The sequence below is a fragment of the Camelus bactrianus genome, chromosome 34 (genome assembly GCF_048773025.1).
Source record: "Camelus bactrianus isolate YW-2024 breed Bactrian camel chromosome 34, ASM4877302v1, whole genome shotgun sequence".
Classification (NCBI taxonomy): domain Eukaryota; kingdom Metazoa; phylum Chordata; class Mammalia; order Artiodactyla; family Camelidae; genus Camelus; species Camelus bactrianus.
In genome coordinates this window covers 9,922,230-9,944,918 of record NC_133572.1, presented here as the reverse complement: position 1 = coordinate 9,944,918, position 22,689 = coordinate 9,922,230, and the positions used below count along the sequence as shown (strand labels likewise).

At 36.5% G+C, this 22,689-nt stretch overlaps 1 protein-coding gene across 5 annotated transcripts in view; it reads left to right on the top strand.

Annotated features, from left to right (window-relative positions):
- Nucleotides 1–22,689, top strand: part of EPS8 (EGFR pathway substrate 8, signaling adaptor) — a 147,829-nt gene that overhangs the window by 1,270 nt on the left and 123,870 nt on the right. The window contains exon 2 of one of the 5 annotated variants that reach the window (XM_074357466.1): nt 20,107–20,203. The exons of 3 other annotated variants lie outside the window; for them this stretch is intronic. In XM_074357466.1, coding sequence (XP_074213567.1) covers nt 20,156–20,203 — 48 coding nt within the window. In that variant the 5' untranslated portion in view covers nt 20,107–20,155. Of the gene's footprint in view, nt 1–20,106; nt 20,204–22,689 lie in introns of those variants that run through there. One more of the 5 variants, XM_074357469.1, reaches the window with a different exon arrangement.

Sequence of the window (22,689 nt, the reverse complement as noted above, 5' to 3'; positions counted from 1 at the left end):
ATACCGTTCTTCTACAGCGACTTGGGTTTTGGAAAGTGTACACTAGTAATTTAGATCGTGTGGTCATTGAAAATTAAAGTCAGTGCCATCCTTTCTCACCTAGTATAGATTTTCACTTTGGAATTGGAGTTTTCTGGATATATTACTATAGTTCTTAAGTTGCTGGTATGGAAAATTTTTGGTCCTGGGTTCACATTTTTACTTACCAATTTGAAAAATAATGCCATTTATAGACTTGGCATGTAAGGGGTAAGGTAGAATGTGTCACAGATATAATAACATTTTATAAAATGCCTTTAGTGCAGAATTCAGAGATTAAGACTTTTAAAAATTCCACAAGTCGTTCACTTCAGAGCAGAAAAAAAGGAAAGAAGAAAAGATAACTTGCTTTTAATTCCACTATTGTGAGTTAACCACGGTTCACAATATTTGATACATTCTCTTTGTAATCTTTTTTTTCCTCCCACTTTCCGGTGTCATTGAGTATCATTATATGGCGATTTTTAACTTTTTATTAATAGTGAAGGAATATTTTAAATTGTAGTTAGGGTGAAGTTTCTTTAAAATGGTTTTTGTTTGTTCCCTGTCAGGAATCTGATGTCCAATTTTGAACACTTTGCTTGTTTCTGATCAAATGTAAAGATTGTGTTTTGTTTTTATCTCTAGCTTTTCCTGCTTTTAATTTTTTATTTATGCTGATAGTTTTTAGATATCAGTCCTTTTCTTTTTTATGCTATCACGTAGGCTTCCTACTCTTTGCTTTCAGTGTTTTTAATTGATAGATTTCAAGTCCTAGTCCTTTCCTTTTCTTACATTACATACACACACGCTCGCCCACTACTTTTTAATTCTTCTCCACATTCTTCTGTTTTCATTTATCTCCTTTAATTCTGCAGCAGCTCACTTGAACCATGGTTTGTATAAGAAAATATAAGATCCAGGATAAAAAGATGATAGTCTTTCTCAAGGTCTTGCTTTAGATGCTTGAAGTTTTGTTGGATATTTTAGCACTGATTTGATTTAGATAAAATTTAAGTTAGCTTTTCTGAGTTGTACTAAACATGTTTGGTAGTTATTTGGATCATCACAAAACAGCCCAAGTTAATGACAAGTTACAAACCTTCAGACATCTGCAGTCACATGTAAGGGGAAAAGGTGGAATTTTTGTTAAAGTACTTCATTATAGTACATCCCTGCTGGGAATTACTGCATGAAATTGTTTGCAGCTGTTAGTGATTGAAAATATTTTCTCAAGAAAAATTCTGTAACAGAATAGTTGTAAACATTTGAGACGTAACATATCCAGGGAAGATGTGAAGTTCTTCTGTGCCTCACTACAGCCTATTCAGTGTTTTCTAGATACATTCCTAAATGGTATTTTAAAAAATATATATTTTATTTTTTAGATTTACAGAAAAAGTGTAAAGATAGTAAAGTGACTTCTAGAATACCCTCATATTTAATTTCCCATCTTACTACTATTCTACATTAGTATTTGTTACAATTAGTGAACCAGTATTGGTACATTATTATTAGCTCAATTCGAACTTTATTTAGATTTCCTTAGTTTTTAGTCTAATGTCCTTTTTCTGCTCCAGGACCTGCCACCTAGGATGCCACATTACACCTAGTTGTCACATCTCCGTAGGCTCCTCTTGGCTATGACAGTTTGTTAGACTTACCTTGTTTTCAATGACTTCCACGGTTTTGAGGAGTACTGGTCAGGGATTTTGTAGGATCCCCTCTGTTGGAATTAGTCTAATACTGTTCTCACGATCTGAGGTTTCTGGTTTTGGGGAGGAAGATCACAGAGGCAAAGTGCTGTTTTTACCACATAGTATCAAGGTTCTATTAACATGATTTGTCACTGTTGATACTGACCTTGATCACCTGGCTGAGGCAGTGTTTGTTAGTTTTCCTTACTGAAAAGTTACTCTCTTTCTTTCCATGCTGTTTCTTAGAAGGAAGAACAGTGTACAGCCCATCCTTAGGAAGTGGAGAGTTATGCTTCTCCTCCTTGAGGGAGGAGAATTCTGGGAATTTTTCTGTGTGGCAGATTTGTCTCTTTCCCCCATTTATTAATTTACTCAATCATTTGCGTATATTGGTCTGGGCTGCTGGGTATATGTTTATACTTTGGGTTATAACCCAATACTACTTAATTTTGTTCTTCAAATAGTTTCAGCTTTGGCCATTGGGAGCTCTTTTCAGTTAGTTTCTGTGCTCTTTTGACATATCTCCATTAATGTGAGTTTTTTTTTTTTTAATAATTTCCTTACTTTCTAGCATTAAAAGATGCTCCAGGATTATCTTGTATATTTCCATTTCCTGCCCCAGGCCTAGAGTCAGCCAGAAAGAATCTGGTTCATTTTCTTGGGAAATGGTGTTAAAAGCCAAAATCTGGGTGCTAGGTGTTCATGTTGCTGCTGGGGTGTCATTACTTCTAGTCTCTCATCTGACAGCAGGAAATACATATGTGTGTATACAAACCTCTGTATATACACTTACCTATACATGCTTCTCTGTATAACAGTTTGTATCTGTTTTAAGCTGACTATGAGTTCATGTGGATATCTCTTCCTGTACCTCATCATTCTGGATTTCTCTTCTTGCTTATCTATGCAGTCACTCCAGCAAGGTGAAAAAACCTGGCTCCTACCATCTACCATCCATTTACTTAAATTTTCAATTCCATTACACATGGATAGTGGTATCAAAGTTGTTAACCTGTACTTCCTTTACAGAGAAGGGGAAATAGCCTGATCCACTAGAGTACAGTGCTTATGTGCAGTTCCTTTTACAGGTTCCACTTAGCCTTACAGATTCCACTCCTTTCCCTCCGTCCCCTTTAGCGAGGTTATTATACACGTTTATGATACGGTTAGATACTTTTGTCACAGTCTGCATTCCATTCTGGGATCCCCTGACCTTCTAAATGATTTCTTCAAAATTTGCACACATTCAATTTCACTCTTTGTCCTGTAAAGTTCTATGGGTTTTGGCAATGTATAATTTCATGTAGCTATCATTATAGTATCAAAATATCATATAGAATAATTTCAACACTTAAAAATCCCCTGTGCTTCACATATCACTCCCTTAGCCCCCTCCCTCTGGCAACCACTGTTTTTGTTTTTGTGTTTTTTAACTGTCTCTATAGTTTTGCCTTTTCCAGACGTCATATAATTAGAATCATATAGCCTTGGCACAATGCTTCTTTCCTAAGAATATGCTTTTAAGATCCATTCGTGTCTTCCTCTGGCTTGATAGCTCATTTCTTTTTGTCATGTAATTATATTACATTGTATGGATATATCACAGTTGGTGTATCTGTCCATCTTTTGAAGGATATCTTGCTTGTTTTTGGTTTTTGGTAACTATGATTAAAACTGCTATGAATGTTCATTGGCAATTTTTTGTGTGGACATAAGTTTTCAGATCAGTTGGGTAAATACCTAGGAACAAGGTTGCTGAATCATATTGTAAGATTCTGGTTAGCTTTGTAACATATCGCCAATCCGTTTTCCAGAGTGGCTGTATACCTGTTTGCACTTCCACCAGCAGTGAATGCAAGCTCCTTGACAACATTTGATATTATCAGTTTTTTGGATTTTATCCATTCTAATTGGTATATAGTGATAGCTCATTGCTTCAATTTTCCATTCCCTAATGACATTTAATGTTAAGCATCTTTTCATATGCTGTTTCCATCTGCATATTTCTTTTTGTGAGATGTCTGTTCTGAACTTTTGCCCATTTTTTAAAAATAGGGTTGTCTGTTTTCTTATTGTTGAATTTTAAGAATTCTTTATATCTTTTTGATACAAGCACTTTATCAGATATGTGTTTTGCAAAATTTTTTTTCCAGTTTCGCTTGTGTTTTTATTTCTTTAACAGTGTCTTTACAAAGCAAATGTTTTTAATTTTAATAAAGGCCAACTTACCAATTTCATAGGTAGGCTTTTGGTGTCGTACTCAAACACTCAACACCAAAACCACGGCCACCCAGTTTTCTCTCCTCCCACTGGAAGTTTTACAGGTTTTCATTTTACTTTTAGGTTTATGATCCGTTTTGAGTTGATTTTTTGAAAGGTGTAAGGTACGTATCTAGATTCACTTTTCTGTCTGTGAACTTCCAGTAAATGTGATTTTTAAGTTAAGTAGATTATAAATTAGGTTTAGGATGGAAAGGAAAGTATTTTTATTTGATTTTTTTAACATGCTTTGCAAAATTTCTTAAAAGAAACAACTGAGAAATGACTTGGAAACCAGAATGGAATAGTGCCTGGACTATATGCGGAGGTGGGTTCCTGGACATTGTTTGTAAGTCATTTCCCTCTTCCTCACGAGCTCAGAGATTCTTTGTGAGAAGTAGAATCCTTAACACAATGACATATGCCAGTTCTTTGAGATCTAATCATAGAAATAATCAATAAATCTTTATTTTTCACAAAAATGATCTGAAATAAGGGATTTGCAGGGTGTATGCCAAGAAGAGGCAGATGATATATGCACCATCTAGAACCCTGAGACTTAACTACATGGGTGTGAATCTTATCCCATGCCCCTCGTCTTGCCTCTTTTCAAGTGGCTTTTTTCAGGTACCGTTCTTTTGGTAAACACTTTGTGTTACTGACACTGGGGCCAGAAGTACTATTGTAATTACAGTTGACCGGTACTCTCCAGGTAGCATCTGGAGAGATCAGAAATCATAAAACTAGCATCGTTGGTATGGCAGGTGTTACATGTGGTATCCCTTTCAACTCTTGTAAGAGCCCTTTAGGGCGAGTCTCCTTATTTCCGTATTACAGGTAAGAAAGAGGCTCAGAAAGATAGAGCAGTTTGTCTGTGGTCTGTATGGGGGGAAAGGGACAGAGTTGGGATGGAAATCCTGATCTTTCTGACTTCAAAACCCATGTCCTTTTCACTTTGCGATGCTGTCTCTTGTGAAAGAAAAAGTGCAAGGATACTATCAGGGTGGCCTTGACTTCATTGTTTTCTTTAACGCTGTACACTGCTTAAATGACTACTGATCTAAACAAGAATGGCTTAAAAGATTGTGTTTTTGAGATCCGTGGAGATGCTTTTAACTTTTTTTTTTTTCCCTATTGACTGATCTGCATCCCACTGACCCAGAAGTGTGAGGTGTTGGAACATGTTTATAAAGAATGAGGTTCCCTTAAAGGGAAGAAATTGCCGGAGACTAGGAAAAACCAAACAAGCAATTAGCTAGTTGTTTATCACTGTCCCCTGTTGAATTACGTTTCTGGAGGACAGGGAACTGAGTCTCAGTTGTTCTCAGCACAGCACAGTGCATCACATGTAATGCGCACTCATGAAATGTTTGCTGGATGAAGTCAGCAATAACTCTTATGCTCTTTACAGATGTATGTTTAGAATATTCAGAAGGGGATGAGTTTTTCTTCACAGGGGAAGTTGAACATAATTGCATTCATTTATTCGTTCATCGTGTATCGAGCATTTGTATTATCGAATACCTATTCTGTGCCAGACACTAGAAACAGAGAGATGGACAAGACAGGATCTCTGCCTTCTGTCATCAGGGAACCCAGAGACTGGAGGCACCCAGGCAACCATCTCAGTAGAGTGTGGAGCTAAGTGGAGTACATATTAAGCAAACAAGCAGTGGACTTTGGAATCAGAGAGACCTCACCTGCCTTGGTGTTCTTATCTACGAGGTGGAAATGATAGTAGTACCTACTTGGCACAGTTGTTGGGGGTAGACTAAGTGAAAAAAAGAAAAATATATATACATAGTGATATTTATATCTCAGTACATAGGAGAAGGGAGAGGCTCACTGTGGTTGAAGGAATCAGAAAGTCTTTATGGGGGGATGTGACATTTGGTATTTATAGGATAAATTTTTGAGATCAAGAGTGAGAGTATGAGGTGGGACTCCAGGGCCTTCCAGGCAGAAAAGTGAATACGTCTGACACGTGTAGAGCAGGTAGGCATTCCGCACATTCTCACACATGGAGCCTACCAGACCATTAGGAAGAACTGAATAGCCAGTTATTTTTCATTTTTATAAGTAACTATACAATAGAGTATTCACTGCACTGGAGTAGGAGAGAATAAAGGTACCAAACCTGTGTTAAGAATTGCATGAATCCCTTCTTCTAATCATATGACTCTCTGAATGTAGTCCTTTATGTGGTGGATAAATTCTCATGTTCTTTTTCAGTCCTGTGACACTCAAGTGATTTTATTAAGAAAGAGCACTTGTGTGTTTTGGGTGAAATCAGAGGTCCTGTCTCAAACCATTCTCACATTTAGTAGCATAGCAACATAAAAATCTAGTGTCCCACAAAGGCAGGATCTAGTCCTATTTGAGCCAATCCAGAATTCTAAGACCCATGAACAGTTTCTCAGCAGAACTTGAAACATAATACTTGGGAATGTGCAAAAATGATTTGTTAGGTGAATGAATTATGTGCTTGATAGAGGTCAGAGTTCTGTAGTTGAAAGATTGTTTTTAATATAAGGGGAGAAAAAAAAGGAAAGAGAAAATAGGAAAAAAACAGATCAATAGAAGGAAGAGAAGTTTATATTTAAGTAGAGGGGAAAAGATATTTTTAAAGTCCTCTGTAGAAGGCTATTGATAAGAATTTCATTTTATTCAGAAAATCTTTTATTAGCACCATTAGAATATTGTCCCTTATTCTAAAAATGCATGCATATAATTGATATATCTATTGGTTTAATGCAACAATAGAATGTTTCCAGTGTCTGAAATATGATGTTTGTGATCATTAGACACTCTAATTTTTTCTGTGGATTCTAATATTTTGTAATGTTTTGTAATATTGTAATTGTTTCTAATATTTTTCATTAGAAAATAAATGTTTTAAAAAATATAAGCCACAAAACAAGTCCATAAAGAAAAATATGGGTAAAATTTGTCACTTTTGAGAAGACATTGAGCACCATTAAATTTTCTACAATAATTTTTGACATTTGAAGTTAATGATAATTTTAGACATGAATATACAATAAGATGGTTATAAGTGTATGTTGATTTTAAATTTGAAGATATGCTTGTGATGATAGAGAAGATACATTTAACTTTTATATATGGAAGAAAATAGAAGATTATTATAGCTATGTAGATTTTTTCCCCCAAATAAGCGTGCTCATGTTGTTTGTGTTTGTGTGTGTGTGTGTTTGTGTGTGTGTGTGTGTGTAATCTCCTATTTCTCTTTCCAGTGTGTTTTAAAAACACTTAACTGTTTTATGACCAACTGTATATTGGGATTTAGAAATATTACTCTTTAATTTAGAAATATTGACTTAGAAACCCTATTTTTAGGTTGATTTGTCTTTACTATTTTGGTGTGTTTCTTTATGTTAGCAGAGCTTCTGCTGTGAAGTCTGTTTAGTTTGTGAACTACCCGCTAGGTTATATGTGTACTTTTACATCGCAGGATCCTTTTAGTCAAAAGAGAACATTAATTTTGTTGGTAGTTCTTTTATTTAGCTCTTTTGTGGGACCTTGTTAGACTCTGAATAATGTAAAAGCAATAGAATTCTTTCTGTGATAAAAATCTAGTCATTAGGCCAAATCTTGGAGCATTATTCATATGATACTCATGCATATAAAAGTGTAGAATTAGTATGTATGCCTGAAGGATGTATATTAGAGCGGGTGCTTTTAATTATGGAGGAAAATAGCCCTCTGAAGATTTTAATGTGCATGACTTCACAGATTTGCTTAAAGTCTTATCTTTTCTCTTTTTAAATGAATGAGCCAAGATAGCCAAGATAGCCAAGCCGGAACAATAATGTGTGACGAATAATATAGAATAAAAATGTTTGTAACTTCATTTAAATTTAGGAATAATCAGTTTCCTATTTTTTTTTTTTTGGTCCATTAGGATATTTGCTATCTTCATAGAATTACAGAATAAATTAAGGGTTGAAAGTGCCATCTCTTCTTTTTATGTTACTTTACATTTTCATGTATTTCTCATCCAAATGACTGAAACAAAAAGTTTCAGCCCCATTTATGACAGCGTCCATGCACTTGGCTGAATTTCACATTTTTCAGCTTAATCTTGACTCGCTACTTTCCATGGTCTCATGAAGAAAATAGTCTTATAAAAATCTTGAGGCAGACAAACGACCACATGGGTTTCCCCACGGCACCCCTTCTCCATCCAGCTTCCCTCCTCCCCGAGTTACACCGTCCTTCAGCCCCAGTGTCCGACAGCTTTTCTCAGCGCTCAGATGATGTTAGTTGAAAAGTGTATCTTTCATAACTTTGCTATCTTTCCAGTTACTATTCGAACTCTTTCTCACTGCCGGGTGAGATCTCAGCCAGGGAGAGTGAAATCTGAATAAAAGAGACATTCATGGTGCTTATGACAGTGAAGGTTAAGTTTAGGCTGTCGGAGAGCTGGTAACAAAGGAGTGATTGTAGCCCTCATCACCTTCATCTTCTTTGGGGAGTAAGTACATCATTTTGGAAGGAGTAAAGTCTCATTATGAGGATAATGAAACCTTGTCCTGAGTAAATACATTCACAGTGACTAACTTCAGCTGGAATGCATCTTAAAACCATTCAGTTTTTAAACTAATGAGAAAAGATCCACCCTGGTTTTGTTTGTAGATTAGAATATATGCTACTGACTTTTTTTTTTTTTTAATATCTTGTTCTGTAGGAGCCCCTTAACACTGTAGGAAATTTTAGAATTTGAATTCAAATTTATGTCTTTCAAAATTGTAGAATAGATAAACAAGATTATACTGTATAGCACAGGGAAATAGACACAAGATCTTACGGTAGCTCACAGCGAAAAAAATGTGACAATGAATATATATATGTTCATGTATAACTGAAAAATTGTGCTCTACACTGGAATTTGACACAACATTGTAAAATGATTATAAATCAATAAAAAATATTAAAAAAGTGAAGCTATATAATATAAAAAAAAATTTTGTATAGAACAATCCATGGTCTTCTAAAGGGTCTTCAAACAGGAATAAAAGTAAGTTCTCATCTTACCTCCAGAGTCACCCCCACCCCCGCCTTTACCTTTGTCTTTATCTATGATTGTTTCCATTTTCTCTCTGCCAGGCAATGAAATATTTGAAGTATGATTTTGTGAGCTATCACTGTACTACAGAAGAGGAGGCTTGAGAATATGGAATAATTTAACCCAACAGCTACCAATTATATTTTCTGTTATATGTATGCTTTTTGTAGGCATTTATGTGGTCAAACTAAGATTCCAAACCAATGCATTAAGTGGTAAAATGATTGGGAAAACTAGTGGTGGTAGAATCTGATAATAAAATTGTTTGGCAACAGCAAAAGTAGAAATAGTGAAATTTGTCAAGAACCCACAGGCCATTTTTACCACTAGTGTGCTGTCCATGAGCTACATACGGGGAACTTCTATTTTATGTACTGTAAAGAACCATGAGTCACTTGATAGAAGTATATACTAAATATTTATTCAATAAATAAACATTGCATAAAAGTCTTTGGGTTCCAAGCTATTCCTATTCTTGCAAGATTTAACAGATCTTGCTAGCTAACGTTGATTTTATTAGGCTAATGTGGACATTAGTTGGATTTTGGACATTAGGTGTAACACATGCTTGCAATCCATGGTGACTGATTTAGTTCTGTGATGCTGAGAGGGTAGATATAAATTTGAGGGGGAGCTTTTAGATGAGGTAGTTGATCAAAAGCTGCTGGGTTTTTGTCTCTTCCAAAGGAGGACGGAAGTGTATAAAATTTTACAAGGAATTGACTTGAGAACTTGGGTTAATTTTAAAGGCAAAAGAAACTAAATTAGGTGTATTTTTTTTCCCTGAAAGAACCTTTAAAAGCTGTGATCACCTTAGCTTCCTATTTCCCCCTTACTCTTACTAAGTTTTTGTTATTACTGTCGATCATAGCAGTCACTGGGAAGGAGAATACTGGGGTAAAATTACTTTTAAAAGGAGAATTATTGAAGAAGGATGTGTACACAAATGGATATTGAATGTAATAAAGTACATATAGAACTGTTTTTTGTATGTGAGGGTGAGTTCTGTTCATTGTAGTGGTGATAGATCTTGTTTGATTCATTTCAACGTTCTCCAGTGATCCTTTTGTGATATGCATATATGAGACAGTTATGCAAGAATAAGGATTTGGCTAAACCGTTAGCAGCCCCGCTGACATGATTCAACCCAATCTAATTTCTTGTTCTAACAGTTCTGGACATATACTGCTTTATTTAATAGGAAATAATTTTGTTTCAGTGAAATTTATCTGTCAATAAAGAAATATTAAATGAATGCTTATATTAGTAAATAATCAAGATACTGTAATTAAAAAGACAGGCAAGGTTGCTGTCCTTACTGAGTGCACAGTGTCAGAAACCTAGATTAAAAGAAGCATAAAAAACTTAAAAGAAGCATCAAATTCTAGATAAATGGTCAAAAATGTGGAAAGTAAAGAAAATCTTTCTGGCTTCTTTCTCTCTCCCTCTCTCCTTCCTTCCTCTTTAGTTTCTAAGAGAGTGAAGGTATTCACATTTTGTGTTATATTTTGCAACACATACTGATATTGTAGATTTATAAAATAAGTTCATTTCCAAATTATGTATGATTTTATAATAATTCCACAAAAGAACATCTGTTATTTATGAACAGCTTTGAGAAAAATTACGGTATATCAGTACTCCTTTTGAAAGATTTTTCAACTGTTAAGTTCAGTTTAAGATCAGATCAGACAAATATGGTTTGTGTTAGTTTTATAGACACTACTCAGTATTTTTTTCTTGGAAACTTTTAGGAATGAAGAAGTCATTATTCATAAAATGAAGTCATACGAAAGATCTCAGGCTGGTTGTAAAGTGGTAATCTTTAGAGATGGGGAAACATTTTATTTCTTACTGTGAATTTGGAATGTGGGTAACTTTAAGACCCTCTGTCATCTGAAGCCTTTGCATTTTATTTGCAAGAAAGAAAGATGGGGACTCCTTCTCTGGTGGAGCCCAGCACTTCCTAACACCCCTCGCAGATTACACACCACTGAACCCATCCCCACACTGTGTTTGGCTCATGTGTTTCTCGTTAGCTACTATGAATGAAAGATTCATAACTATCTATTTCAAACAACTTGCTTATTTGCATTACATAGAGCTTGTTTGGAACAGGAGCAAGAATTGTTTTTAAATTATAAGTCAGCATGTATGGGTTGAGCCATGATTGACACTGGACTTTTAAAAAAGTCAATTCTGATAGAATAAATATATATCAAACCATCGATTACTCTGTGGGCTACAGAAGGATTAGAGTGCCTGCCTGAGTTTTCTCCCTTTCTTAGTGATTTGGGCCAGATATTTTTGTGGCTATTATAGAAAGCCCTGCTAACCTTCCCCTTATCGTGCCTACCTGACGGTACATGACAGGATCACGGAAAGGAGGAGAATAATTAGAGTCCCTTTGGCAGCCTCGTCACCTGATTTTCCCACCTAACTGAGAGTTACAGCTGGACGCTGATAGCTTAAATAATCCTAGGCTTGTATACTAGTTGGGGGGATGGGGAGGGAAGAAGGAAGGGGTAGACATTTAAATCCATCTATGCAGGTTTGCTAAATCCATAATATAGAAGCACTTTTGTTCCAGAAGAAAACTTAATTCATTAGTTCCTCATTTTGGTTTCTCCTTCTTATATGTTAGCAAGTCATTACCAAACAAATCATGGCCAGAGGAGCTTTTTTTTTTTTTTTTTTTTTTAAATTGATGACATACTAAAAGTTCGTTATTTTGGAAGATATTTTCTTAATGAAAAAAGTAAAACGTGAATGAACTGGTAAGAGATGGTGGAATCATTTCCATGCTTTTCTGCTGCAGTGAATTAGTTTGTGCATTTCCAGCAGCAGTCTGCAACCATCCGAATAAAACGAGGCTGCTTTTCTCGCATCAGGCATTTTATAAATACACATCGTTGATTATGTTATTAAAGTCATATAAGAGTTCCAGCCTTTGTTATCCATTTCATAAGTAGTTTCTACAAAGATGAGAATTTTAGATACCAAGGTGAATCAGTTTTGTCTCGTCGCACACTGACTTCTAATCACCATCTCACCTCTTATAAATGCTTGCGAGACACGGATGGGAACTTTTTTCTTTTTCTCAGGTATGTATATAGTTCCTGTTGTATGCTATGTTGAAACATCCTGTCCTGAGATTATTTGCTGGATGATAAAACTGATGCAGACTTTGGTTAGCTAGACTTACTAAAATCACACGATTTTTTTTCTGGTAAGTATTTGAGCTTAGAATACTTACTTGATTCTACCATACCATGTCTCTCTTCCCACTCCTAACACTTTACCTTTCTCCAGCATCTCCTGAAGGGACTCCAAAACCCAGTTCTAAAAGATTTCACGTGTCTCTCTTTAACAGGTAATGGGTCCCAGGCATAGCTTTAATCCCAAACTGCATGCAAGGGTCTCATTTGTTTTCCTTCTTCCTGTGAAGATGGTGGAAGTTCTTGGACCCCATGACTGCCTTCTAATTTTCAACTTGACTTAAACCAAATTGAAGTCAGAGAATCATTAATAATCAAAATGAGTAACACTGGAATGTAACTTTAATCATTTAGGTCTCTGTCTCTTATAAAATGTATTATGGAGTCAGTTTAAAATGTTACTCTTCTCTCATGTGTCTGGGTGTGTGAGAGTGTTGATATAGTAGGCTTCTGGAGTTCATGTGCTCTTGGTGTGGTTATTATGTGTATCTGGAAACTGTTCTCTTAATGTCCTCTCGCTGGTGCCTTATTTCTGTCTTGTTTCCAGCTAAGATTCTTGATGAGAAGCTTATACTTGTTGTTTCCTCCTCCTCACTTTTCCTACATCAGTCAACCCACTGTAGTCTGGTGCCTGAGCTCATGTGTCTGGGGTATCTATGGTCTTCCAAAGGCCAAACCAAAAGGAATGCATTTGATTTTTTATCATACTTGAATTTGCTGTAGCATTTACCTGTAAGCTCTTAGAGGACATGGGTTGTGTTTTGTTCACCATGGAATTTTTATCACCTAGATAATCTAACACTCTGTAGATTGTATGTTTGCTGAGTGAATATATGATCACTTTTTTTTTTTTTAAAGAATATTCTCTTCCTTTGGCTCCCATGGTGTTATTCTTTCTGATTTCCTTTGTTATCCATCTGCACTTAAATGTTCATTAAGAAGCTCTGCTCCTTGGAGTTTAATAGATATCTAAAAGTTGTTCCAAAACAGTAATCTTCTAAAGTAAGTTCTAGCATCCTCTGTTGGTAGCAGGGAGAGCCAGCACGTTCTTTTTTTTGTGGGGAAGTGGGGAGGTCTCAGTTCATCATTTTGTTCATAATCTTAACACAAGTTGAGAAGTTTCTGAATTTTGCTCAGTTTTTCTCCTTTCATGTCTCATTATCTTCCGAGGTGACTTCAGTCACTCACATTGTTTCAGTGAGAACATTGACTCTCAATTCTTTATCTTCAGCTCCTGCTGTTCTCCTGAGCTCTAGCCCTTTAGTTCTGACTGTACCTGAATGGTTTGCACAGGCTGCTTGGTTTTCACACGTCCCCAGATCTATTGTTGCCTTTTTCCTAACCCCGCTCTCCTCTCTCCTTTTCCTGTTCCTCTGCATGGAGCCACTGTTACCCAAATGGTAACACTGGGAGTCTGTGAATCTTTCTGGACTCTGTACGCCTTAACCATTGCTCTGTTCCACCTGTAAGTGATCAGTCATCAAATCCTGTTGATTCTTGTTACAAAATGGGTGACAGGAGCACCCCTCTCTTCCCTTTCCTCACTGCTAATCATAGTTTTATGTTGCTTAAAATTCTTCATTGGTTCCCCATGTGTTCATTATAAAGTCCACTTCCTCCTTGTAATGGTACCCCATGAAGGCACGGGTGACATGGCCCCTACTTTCCTTTCAGGTCTCATCCTTTGACTCTTGTGCTCCCCAAATGCCACAACAACTGCCGTTTCCTGAATATATTAACTTCATTCTCCTGTGACATTGCACACACTGTCTTCTCTGCCCGAGTTTCCTCTCTCTCATCCTCATCTTACTGTCTGCATCATTTTATATTTGGCTTAAAGATCACTTTTCCAGAAAGAAAGTCCTTTCTTTGTACCCAAGTGGTATCTTATACTTACTTGAAAGTAGTAATTATGATGTGTTTTATGGTTTATTTACTTGTTTTTCTCTCTAATCAGTCTGAATACTTGCAGGTAGAGGATGTGTCTGAATAATCGTTGTCTGTCTTGTGCCTTGGCACAATGCTGGATGCACAATAGGTACCCAGTTTTTGTTTTAATACACATTCAGTAAATAAATGCTTAAAATGCTTTTAGGTGTTAGTGAGATTCCAGTCCCTGTGCTACATGTAAACAAAGTATGATTTTAAAAAACTGAGCAGGATTCATTTATTCACTTTGTGACCATTTTACCTGCTCTCTTCCCAGAGCATTCTGGAGGTGAAATTGTAAGGTAAACAGAGTTTGTTTCCAATAGAAATCATTCTGTTTCCCCATCTCTTGTCATTCTTTCATATATTGCACCATAGATGCCTCAAGGTTGTCCTTCGGCTGCCGAAGACCATGTATCATATATCACTGTTACCTTTTTTTCTACCCTTGTGAAATTTACTGTTCAAGTTAAATCTGGCTGGAGCCTGTAATTTGTAGATTAAATGCTGAGATTAGGCCAGTTTGGAAATTTTTGAAATTGAACCTTTTGATTAACTACCTTTTATAACCCTCTTTTCTGCTAAAAGAAGACCTATAGTATTTGCCAGTAAAGGATCAGGACCCAACCATAAAATCTATCTAGAGGTGACTCATTTTTTATCTTAATTATTTAAAAAAAAATCTCAATTTAAGAAAAAGAAAAAGGAGTCTATGAGTAGTCAAAATAGATGATAAAGAATCTTAAAATATATGAACACTTTAGAGATTGTTTAGTTCAGCTGTCTTATTTTACTAATGAAGAAAATTAAATCAAGACATGTCAAGTGATTTGTCCCTAAGTGACACAACTAGTTTATTGAAGAGTTGGTCCCCCACATCTAAGTATCTTAAGCCTTCACGTGACTATACTATCGTAAGCCTGATGCTCTCTTGAATTTGGTTAGGAAGTTGAAAATCCATTTATTCAAAATATTAGCTACCTATTTTTTTTAACTAGATATAGTGCTGAACACTAGGGATACAGATGGTAATAAGGTGGCCCTCCATGGCTGGGACTAAATCATGGAGTGAGGGAGGCATAAAAAATGTTTAAAAAATGATATAAATGATAGTCCATTCACTCAAGTCACAGGTATAACACTTTGATCTTTATGAAAAATCTCTTTATTAACCTTTTAGAACAAACTTGCGCAGCTTTTTTCTGATCCCAGAACAAAGGGGAAAAAAGAAAATAGAAGGTGATGATGCGGTTCTATAGGGGTATATAAACAGTCATGTGAAGCTGAAAAGCTGAGAAGAAAGATAAAAATTATATATTACAGACATTATTTACTACATACTTTTGTATATCATATATAAGTGAGAAGAGGCCAACTCATTGCAGACTCAGAAATGATTATGGGCCACCATCTGAGCTGAGCATCGGTGGCTAAGTGCCCTTTGGGCTGTAGAAGGATGATGTCATTACATGGGGGAATGCGAGTTTTCTTCCCACAAAGCGTATCTATTTTGACAATCACCTATGGACGGTAATGCCCTTGTGGAAGTCTGGTAGTCCAGCAGAGAAGTTTCAGCACATCATTCTGAGGGAAAGAGAAAAAGATCTGAGATTGCATGTAATGAAGAGGGTGCTAGGAAGAATTTTACTGTACCTGCATCATCCCTCCCCCAAGGTGGCACAGTTCAGTGCCAACAGGGACCTTCCTGGCACATGATTTCTTCCTCAGGGGAGAGTGAGAGGGTGTTAGTGAATGCCTGGCACCCCCAAAGCTGTGTGTGCCTCATCCACAAACAGCTCCCCACTGCACCCTGTGGCCAGCTCCCTGTACATCCCTGAAGCAATAAGAGTGAAGCTTTGCAGCTGTCAGTGAGCACAAGCAGAAAGCCAGCCTGGCTGAGAGGGTATAGCTCAAGTGGTAGAACGCATGCCTTGCATCCACGAGGTCCTGGGTTCAATCTTCAGTATTTCCTCTAAAAATAAATAAACAAATAGACCTAATTATCCCCTCCCCCAAATCAAAATAGTTATTTTAAGGAAGCTCAGGGACCTACAAGAAAATGCAAAAAGATGATTCAATGAACATTTTTAACATGCCCCCCCCCCCCAAGTGAACAAAATGAGAATTTTAACAGAGAGAGAGAAATCATAAAAAAGAACCAAATAGAAATTCTGGAACTGAAGAATGCGATGAATGAAATGAAAAATGTAACAGAGAGCACCAGTGTCAGACTGGATCAAGCAGAGGAAAGAATCTGTGAAGTAGAACACAGCTCACTTCAAATTATCCAGTCAGAAGAGTAAAAAGAAAAGAGAATGAAAGAGTGAAGAAAGTTATATGAATTATGGGACACCATTATGAGAAACAATCTACATACTGAAGTTCCAGAAGGAGAAGAGAGGGAGAAAGGGGCAGAAAACTTATTTAAGGAAATAATGGCTGAGGGTTCACCAAACATGGGGAGAAAATTGGGCATCTAACTTCATGAAGCTCATAATCCCCTCCTCCCAAATTTCAACCCCAAATGGCTTACTCCTGGATACATTATAATAACACTATCTAAAATCAAAGACAGAATTTTAAAAGCAGTAAGACAAAAATATTTCTTCCATACAAGGGAATGAGAGATACAAATATGATCACCTCAGTAGGTGCAGAAAAAGCATCTGACAAAACTCAGCATCCTTTGATGATCGCAGTTCTGAACAAATTGTCTAGAGAGGGAATGTACCTCAGCATAATAAAGGCCATATGTGACAAGCCAACAGCTAACATCATAGTGAGAAATGCTGGCAGCTTTTCTTCTAAGATCCAGAACAAGGCAAGAGTGTCCACTTTTAACCACTGCTATTCATTATAGTACTGGAAGTCCTAGTCAGAGCATTCAGGCAAGAAAAAGAAATAAAAGGCATCCAGATTGGAAAGTAAGAAGCATAACTATCTGTTTGCAGATGATATGTTCTCGTATGTAAGACACCCAAATACTCCACCAAAAACTGTCAGAACTAACTAATGAGTTCAGTAAAGTCACAGGATATGACATCAATATACAAAAATAAGTTGCCTTTCTGTACACCAACAACAAACTATCTGAAAAAGAAATAAGCAGTCCCATTTACAATGACATCAAAGTAAAACACTTAGAAATAAATTTAGCCAAGGAGGTGAGAGATCTCCATCCTGAAAACTGTAAGACATTGATGAAAGAAACTGAGGAAGACACAAAGGGAAAGAAATCTCTTGTTCATGGATTGGAAGAATTTATACTGTTAAAAAGTCAATAGTACCCAAAGCAATCTATAGATTCAGTGTAACCTCTATCAAAATTTCAACAGCATTTTTCACAGAAATAGAAAAAAAAAAACAACTATATAATTTGTATGGAACCACCAAAAATCCAGACTAGCCAAAGCAAACTTCAGAAATAAGAAGCTGGAGGTATCACACTAATTTCAAACTACAGTTGACCCTGAAGCAATGCAGGGGCTAGGAGATACCTGCACAGTCAAAAATGTGAGTGTAATTGTATAGTTGGCCTTCATTCAAAGTTCTGCATCTGTGGATTCAACCACCCTCACATTGTGTAGTACTGTAGTGCCTATTTACTGAGAAAAAATTTGTGTATAAGTGGACCTGTGCAGTTCAAACCCATGGTGTTGAAGGGTCAACTGTATATTATAATGTTACAGCAGTAAAAAGTATGATTCTGGCATAAAAACAGATACATAGATCAATGGAACAGAATTGAGAGCCCAGAAATAAACTCAGTCAACTAATATTTGACAAGGCAGCCAAGAATGCTCAGTGGGGAAAGGATAGTCTCTTCAGTAAATGTTGTCCGGAAAACTGGATGTCCACATGCAAAAGAATGCATCTATTTTACACCACTCACAGAAATTAACTTGAAATGGACTAAAGACTTAAGTGGAAGACCTAAAAATGTAAAACATGTAGAATAAAATATAAAGAAAAACTCCTTGATGTTGGTCTTGGTAATGCAACAGAAGCAAAAATAAACGAGAGACTACATCTGACTAAAAAGCTTCTGTACAGCAATGGGCACAACAAAATCAAAAGGCAACCTAGGGGATGGGAGAAAATATTTTCAAACCATATGTCTGACAAGGGGTTAATATTCAAAGTATATAAGGAACTCATAGAACCCAATAGCAGAAGCAAAACAAAATAAATTACATAATGTGACTCAAAGTGAGCAGAGGATCTGAATAGATGTTTTTCCAAAGAAGACATATAAATTACAACAGGTACATGAAAAGGTGCACAGCATCACTAATAATCATCAAAGAAATGCAAATCAAAACCACAGTGAGATGTTACCTTACCTTTGTTAGAATGGCTATCATCAAAAAGACAAGAGAGAAGGGCTGGTGAGGATGTAGAAAAAAGGGAACCCTTGTATGCTGTTGGTAGGAATTGGTACAGCCATTATGGAAGCAGTATGGAGATTTCTCAAAAAATTAAAAATGGAGCTATCGTATGATCCAGCAATCATAGTACTGGCTAGATAAACACAGGATATGAAATTAGGATGTTGAAGAGATACCTGGTATCTGATGATATCTGATATCATGTTCACTGTAACGTTATTCACAACAGCTAAGACATGGAAACAACCTAAGTGTCCCTTGATGGATGAATAGATTAAAAAATGTGATACATATATAAAACGGAGTATCACTCAGCCAATGGAAAGAAGGAAGTGCTGCCATTTGCTGTAATGTGGATGGATTGAGGGCATTATGTTAAGTGAAATAAACTGGACAGAGAAAGACAAATACTGTATGAACTCATTTAACGTGAGGAATCTAAAGAAGTCAGACTCATAGAAACAGAGTAGAATGGTGGTTGCTGGGGGTTGGGGACGTGGAGGAAATGGAGAGATACTGGTCAAAGGGTATAAACTTCCAGTTATAAGAGGAATAAGTTGTAGGGATGTAATGTACAGTATTGTGACTGTAGTTAAAATGTGGTATTACATATTTGAAATTTGGCGAGGGTACATAGTAAATATTCCCACCACATACACACAGAAATGATTATTGTGTGAGGTCACGGAGGTGTTAACTAAAGTTATTGTAATTATTTCACGGTGTATACATGTATCACTTTATCACACTGTACACCTTAAATTTACATATGTGTCAATTATATCTCAATAAGACTGGATGAAAGAAATGGTTATGTTATATTCAAAATTCTCTATGCAGAAAAGTTGACAGATGGAGGCATTAATAAAATTACTTAAATGATTAAATAAGAAATATCTTATAAAATACTATGCAAATATATAAATAATGACAATAAATATATTTTAGTTTGTATACAAATGGATGTAAAATTAATCAAAATAAGAATTATTTTCTTTTAAGAGGTACTCAGATTTATTTGGAAAAGTCGTATTTGGGGAGAAGGTGTGTAGAACTGAAATGGATTAAAGAGTGATCTGTCATATCATTTATATTACTGAGAAGCTATTGTTTGTTTACTTATATGTATGTCTATATATACATACACATTTTTGAAGAGCAGTAATTTGAAAAAACTTTTTGTCCAATGTCAAAGTTAAGGCCTGATTTATTGTAGAGATTCTTAAATGTACTGACTGAATATTGAAGAAAAGTCTTACACTTTAAAGTGTTTTCCCCCCAAATTGTAAAAATGTTATGTTTGTCGTTGAGTTTGAACAAATTTATTTAATCCTCAGTAGAGTTGAGGGTTCGTGGTTAAAGTTTTCCCTTTTGATAATTGGAACAAGAATCATAAAATCCATCTGGGGACCTGAGAAACGTATCTTCCCCTTGTTGCTAAAACCTCTTGAATAATACTCTCTCTAACCTTTCTTATTAAAATTGTGCTTAAATTGTGTTTTTTCCCCTAGAGAGGGATTTTCATCTCTCTTTTTCCTTTGCTGATTCGTGGGTAGAAGAATGTCTCCTTCTCTTGCCAAAAGAAGACAGTGTTTTCTGTATGATAAAGTGAGTAAGTTGGTTTATCTCATTTTAGCTATCCTGATCTTAAATCATGTTTATGCTATTTAAGTTTCTGTGGTGTGAATATTTTTTGTAGCATCCTATTTCCCAAAGTCTCTGTGTACTGATAAATTGTTGCCTTTTCCAGATCATCTAAAATGATTTGGCTGAAATTAAATGGAATTAGAGGCTGGTGGTAAAATGTTGTAAAATTAAAGCAAAAAGGTAAAGAGCATGAAGGGCAAAAGTTTGCTCAGCGATGTTTCATGGAATCATCTTTCTCTTTCTGGTGACAGAGTATTCCTGTGGGTTGCTGGGGCAAGGACTTGCACTTTGGTTGATGTCCAGAAGTCGAGCTCCCTTGTTTTGACAGAGTGGGTCTGAATCCACAGTTCTCTAGAGAGCGCTAACCCTGGGCTTCTTCCAACCCTCACTTGGCCTTTGGGCAAAGCTTATTCTTATATTCTGTGGCTTATTGCCTGGAATTCAAAAGGAAAGTTATGATCGGATGACCTCTGAGTTTTGTGTTTCCTTTGTCAGTTGAAGGACTTGTATGTGGTAGGTATGTTTTCTCTAATTCATTTGCAAAAGTTCAGAGAGAAAAAGGACGAAACAGTGAAGGGAATTTCGGATCACTTCCTTACATCTCATTTGACCCCATGGTTAAATTATACAAAATAAGTTTCTTTCCCTCTTTACTATGTATTTTGAAATTAGCTCTCAATACTGCACCAATAATCTGAACAGTGAGTTATCTTCAGAAGTAGTTCAGTGCCGGGGAGAATTTCTAATCCAGTAGAGGAACACTCCTGTGACCCCTTTTCCTTTACCTGTCATAGCCAGCTGGTTGCCAACTCCTGCTACTTTCACATGAAAGTTCACCCTTGCTTTTGCCCTGTCTGTCCTACGGCCACACTCATGTCCTCTTAAGCTGTTGCCTCCTACATGGTCTCTACACCTGCTTGTCCTACTGCCGTTCCTTCTTATTGCTACTTCCAGTTCAGTTTTGCTAAAGCTGAGCTTAGATGATGTCAGTCCAGTACTTAAAAAACTGCCCACAGAAGAAGATTCCGTTCAGGCCCTCCACAGCCTGGTTGCTTCCTTCCATTTCTCCTTTAGCCTCACTACTCTCTTTCTGTACATTACTGGTTAGCCAAACTGAAGTACTCTGCCTGTTCCCCTGAATTCTGCAGTCTTTCCAGTTTCTCTACCCTCAGTGTCGCTCTTCTCTGTCTTTACTTGGAATGTCTTTGGACCTTATCTTCATATGCAAATTTGTATTGTCTTTTGGCAGATTTATTCTGTGTCATCATGGAATTGTCTTTCCCTTCTCGGATACCTCCCCTCGCTCCCACCCCTCCAGCTGGTTTTCTGAGGCCCTCTCTGGCGTGTACTTCTGTTGTGTCCTGTAATTTACATGTGTATGTCTTACCTGCCACCAAGGTAGACTCCATGTCTGATTTTTACTTCTGGATGGGCCACAAGGCCTAGAGCAGTGATTTGACGTATGCTAAGAGCTTAAATGAATGTGTTTGCTGAATGGTGGGAAAAACCGAACCTCTGTCTTGTGTAGCCTGTCGTGAGTCTTATACCAAGAGCACCTCATCTCCCAATCCGAGAGGAAAAATTATACAAATGGCCGCAGTTTTTAACTGAGGCTACACTGAAATGCTCTGAAACAGTTTCATCATGGGGACAATCAGAATGTACTCTGTCATTTAGGATAAAACCTGTGGCAAACATGCCTGTTATTCAAGTTCTCAGTTTTTAAACGTGGGCTATGATTATTCCCTTTGAACACCTCGCGGATTTAATAAGTGAGCCATTGTGTTAAAGTTTTATAACTCAGTCCATGAAGAAGCTGAACTCTTGAAATAAAAGGCCAACTAAAAGGTGAGAGGGCTGGGATCTCACACTTTCTTTTCCATCCATTCCTGTCATTAAGAGAACAGTTTTCAACGTTTGTGTAAAAATGCCGATCTATGAGTAAGGCAAAGAGATCTGATACTTTGATTAACCAAACTCTCTTAAAAAGGGCCTCAACAGCCACCCTTCAGCATATTGTTTCTAGCAAGCTCGATGGTAATTATGAATATTTTAAATAGTATGAATAATGCTATCCATTCTTTTCCTTTTTTCTTCCCCCGAACTTATTTTGCACAGTTTTCTTTGGTGGAGTGAATTGGGTTCACTGTTGCTTGTTAGAGTATTATTTACTGAGTGATTCTCGATCCAGGTTTTTATAATGAATAAAATCCAATTAAGAATATGAATATTACAAGTAATTATGGCACTGGAACTATCTGGGGTATTATTCAGCTGCTGAGAGTGAAACAAGTGTAACTGCAAAAAAAGTGTGAAAAATAAAGCACAGCTTTGGCCAGAATGCTTAGGAAATTTTTATGCTGTGTTCCGTTTGTAATTTGCTCTGTACTCAGACTCTGGTGTCTGCTAGCGTTAGACAAAGGACTGAAAATATGGTTACTATTTAG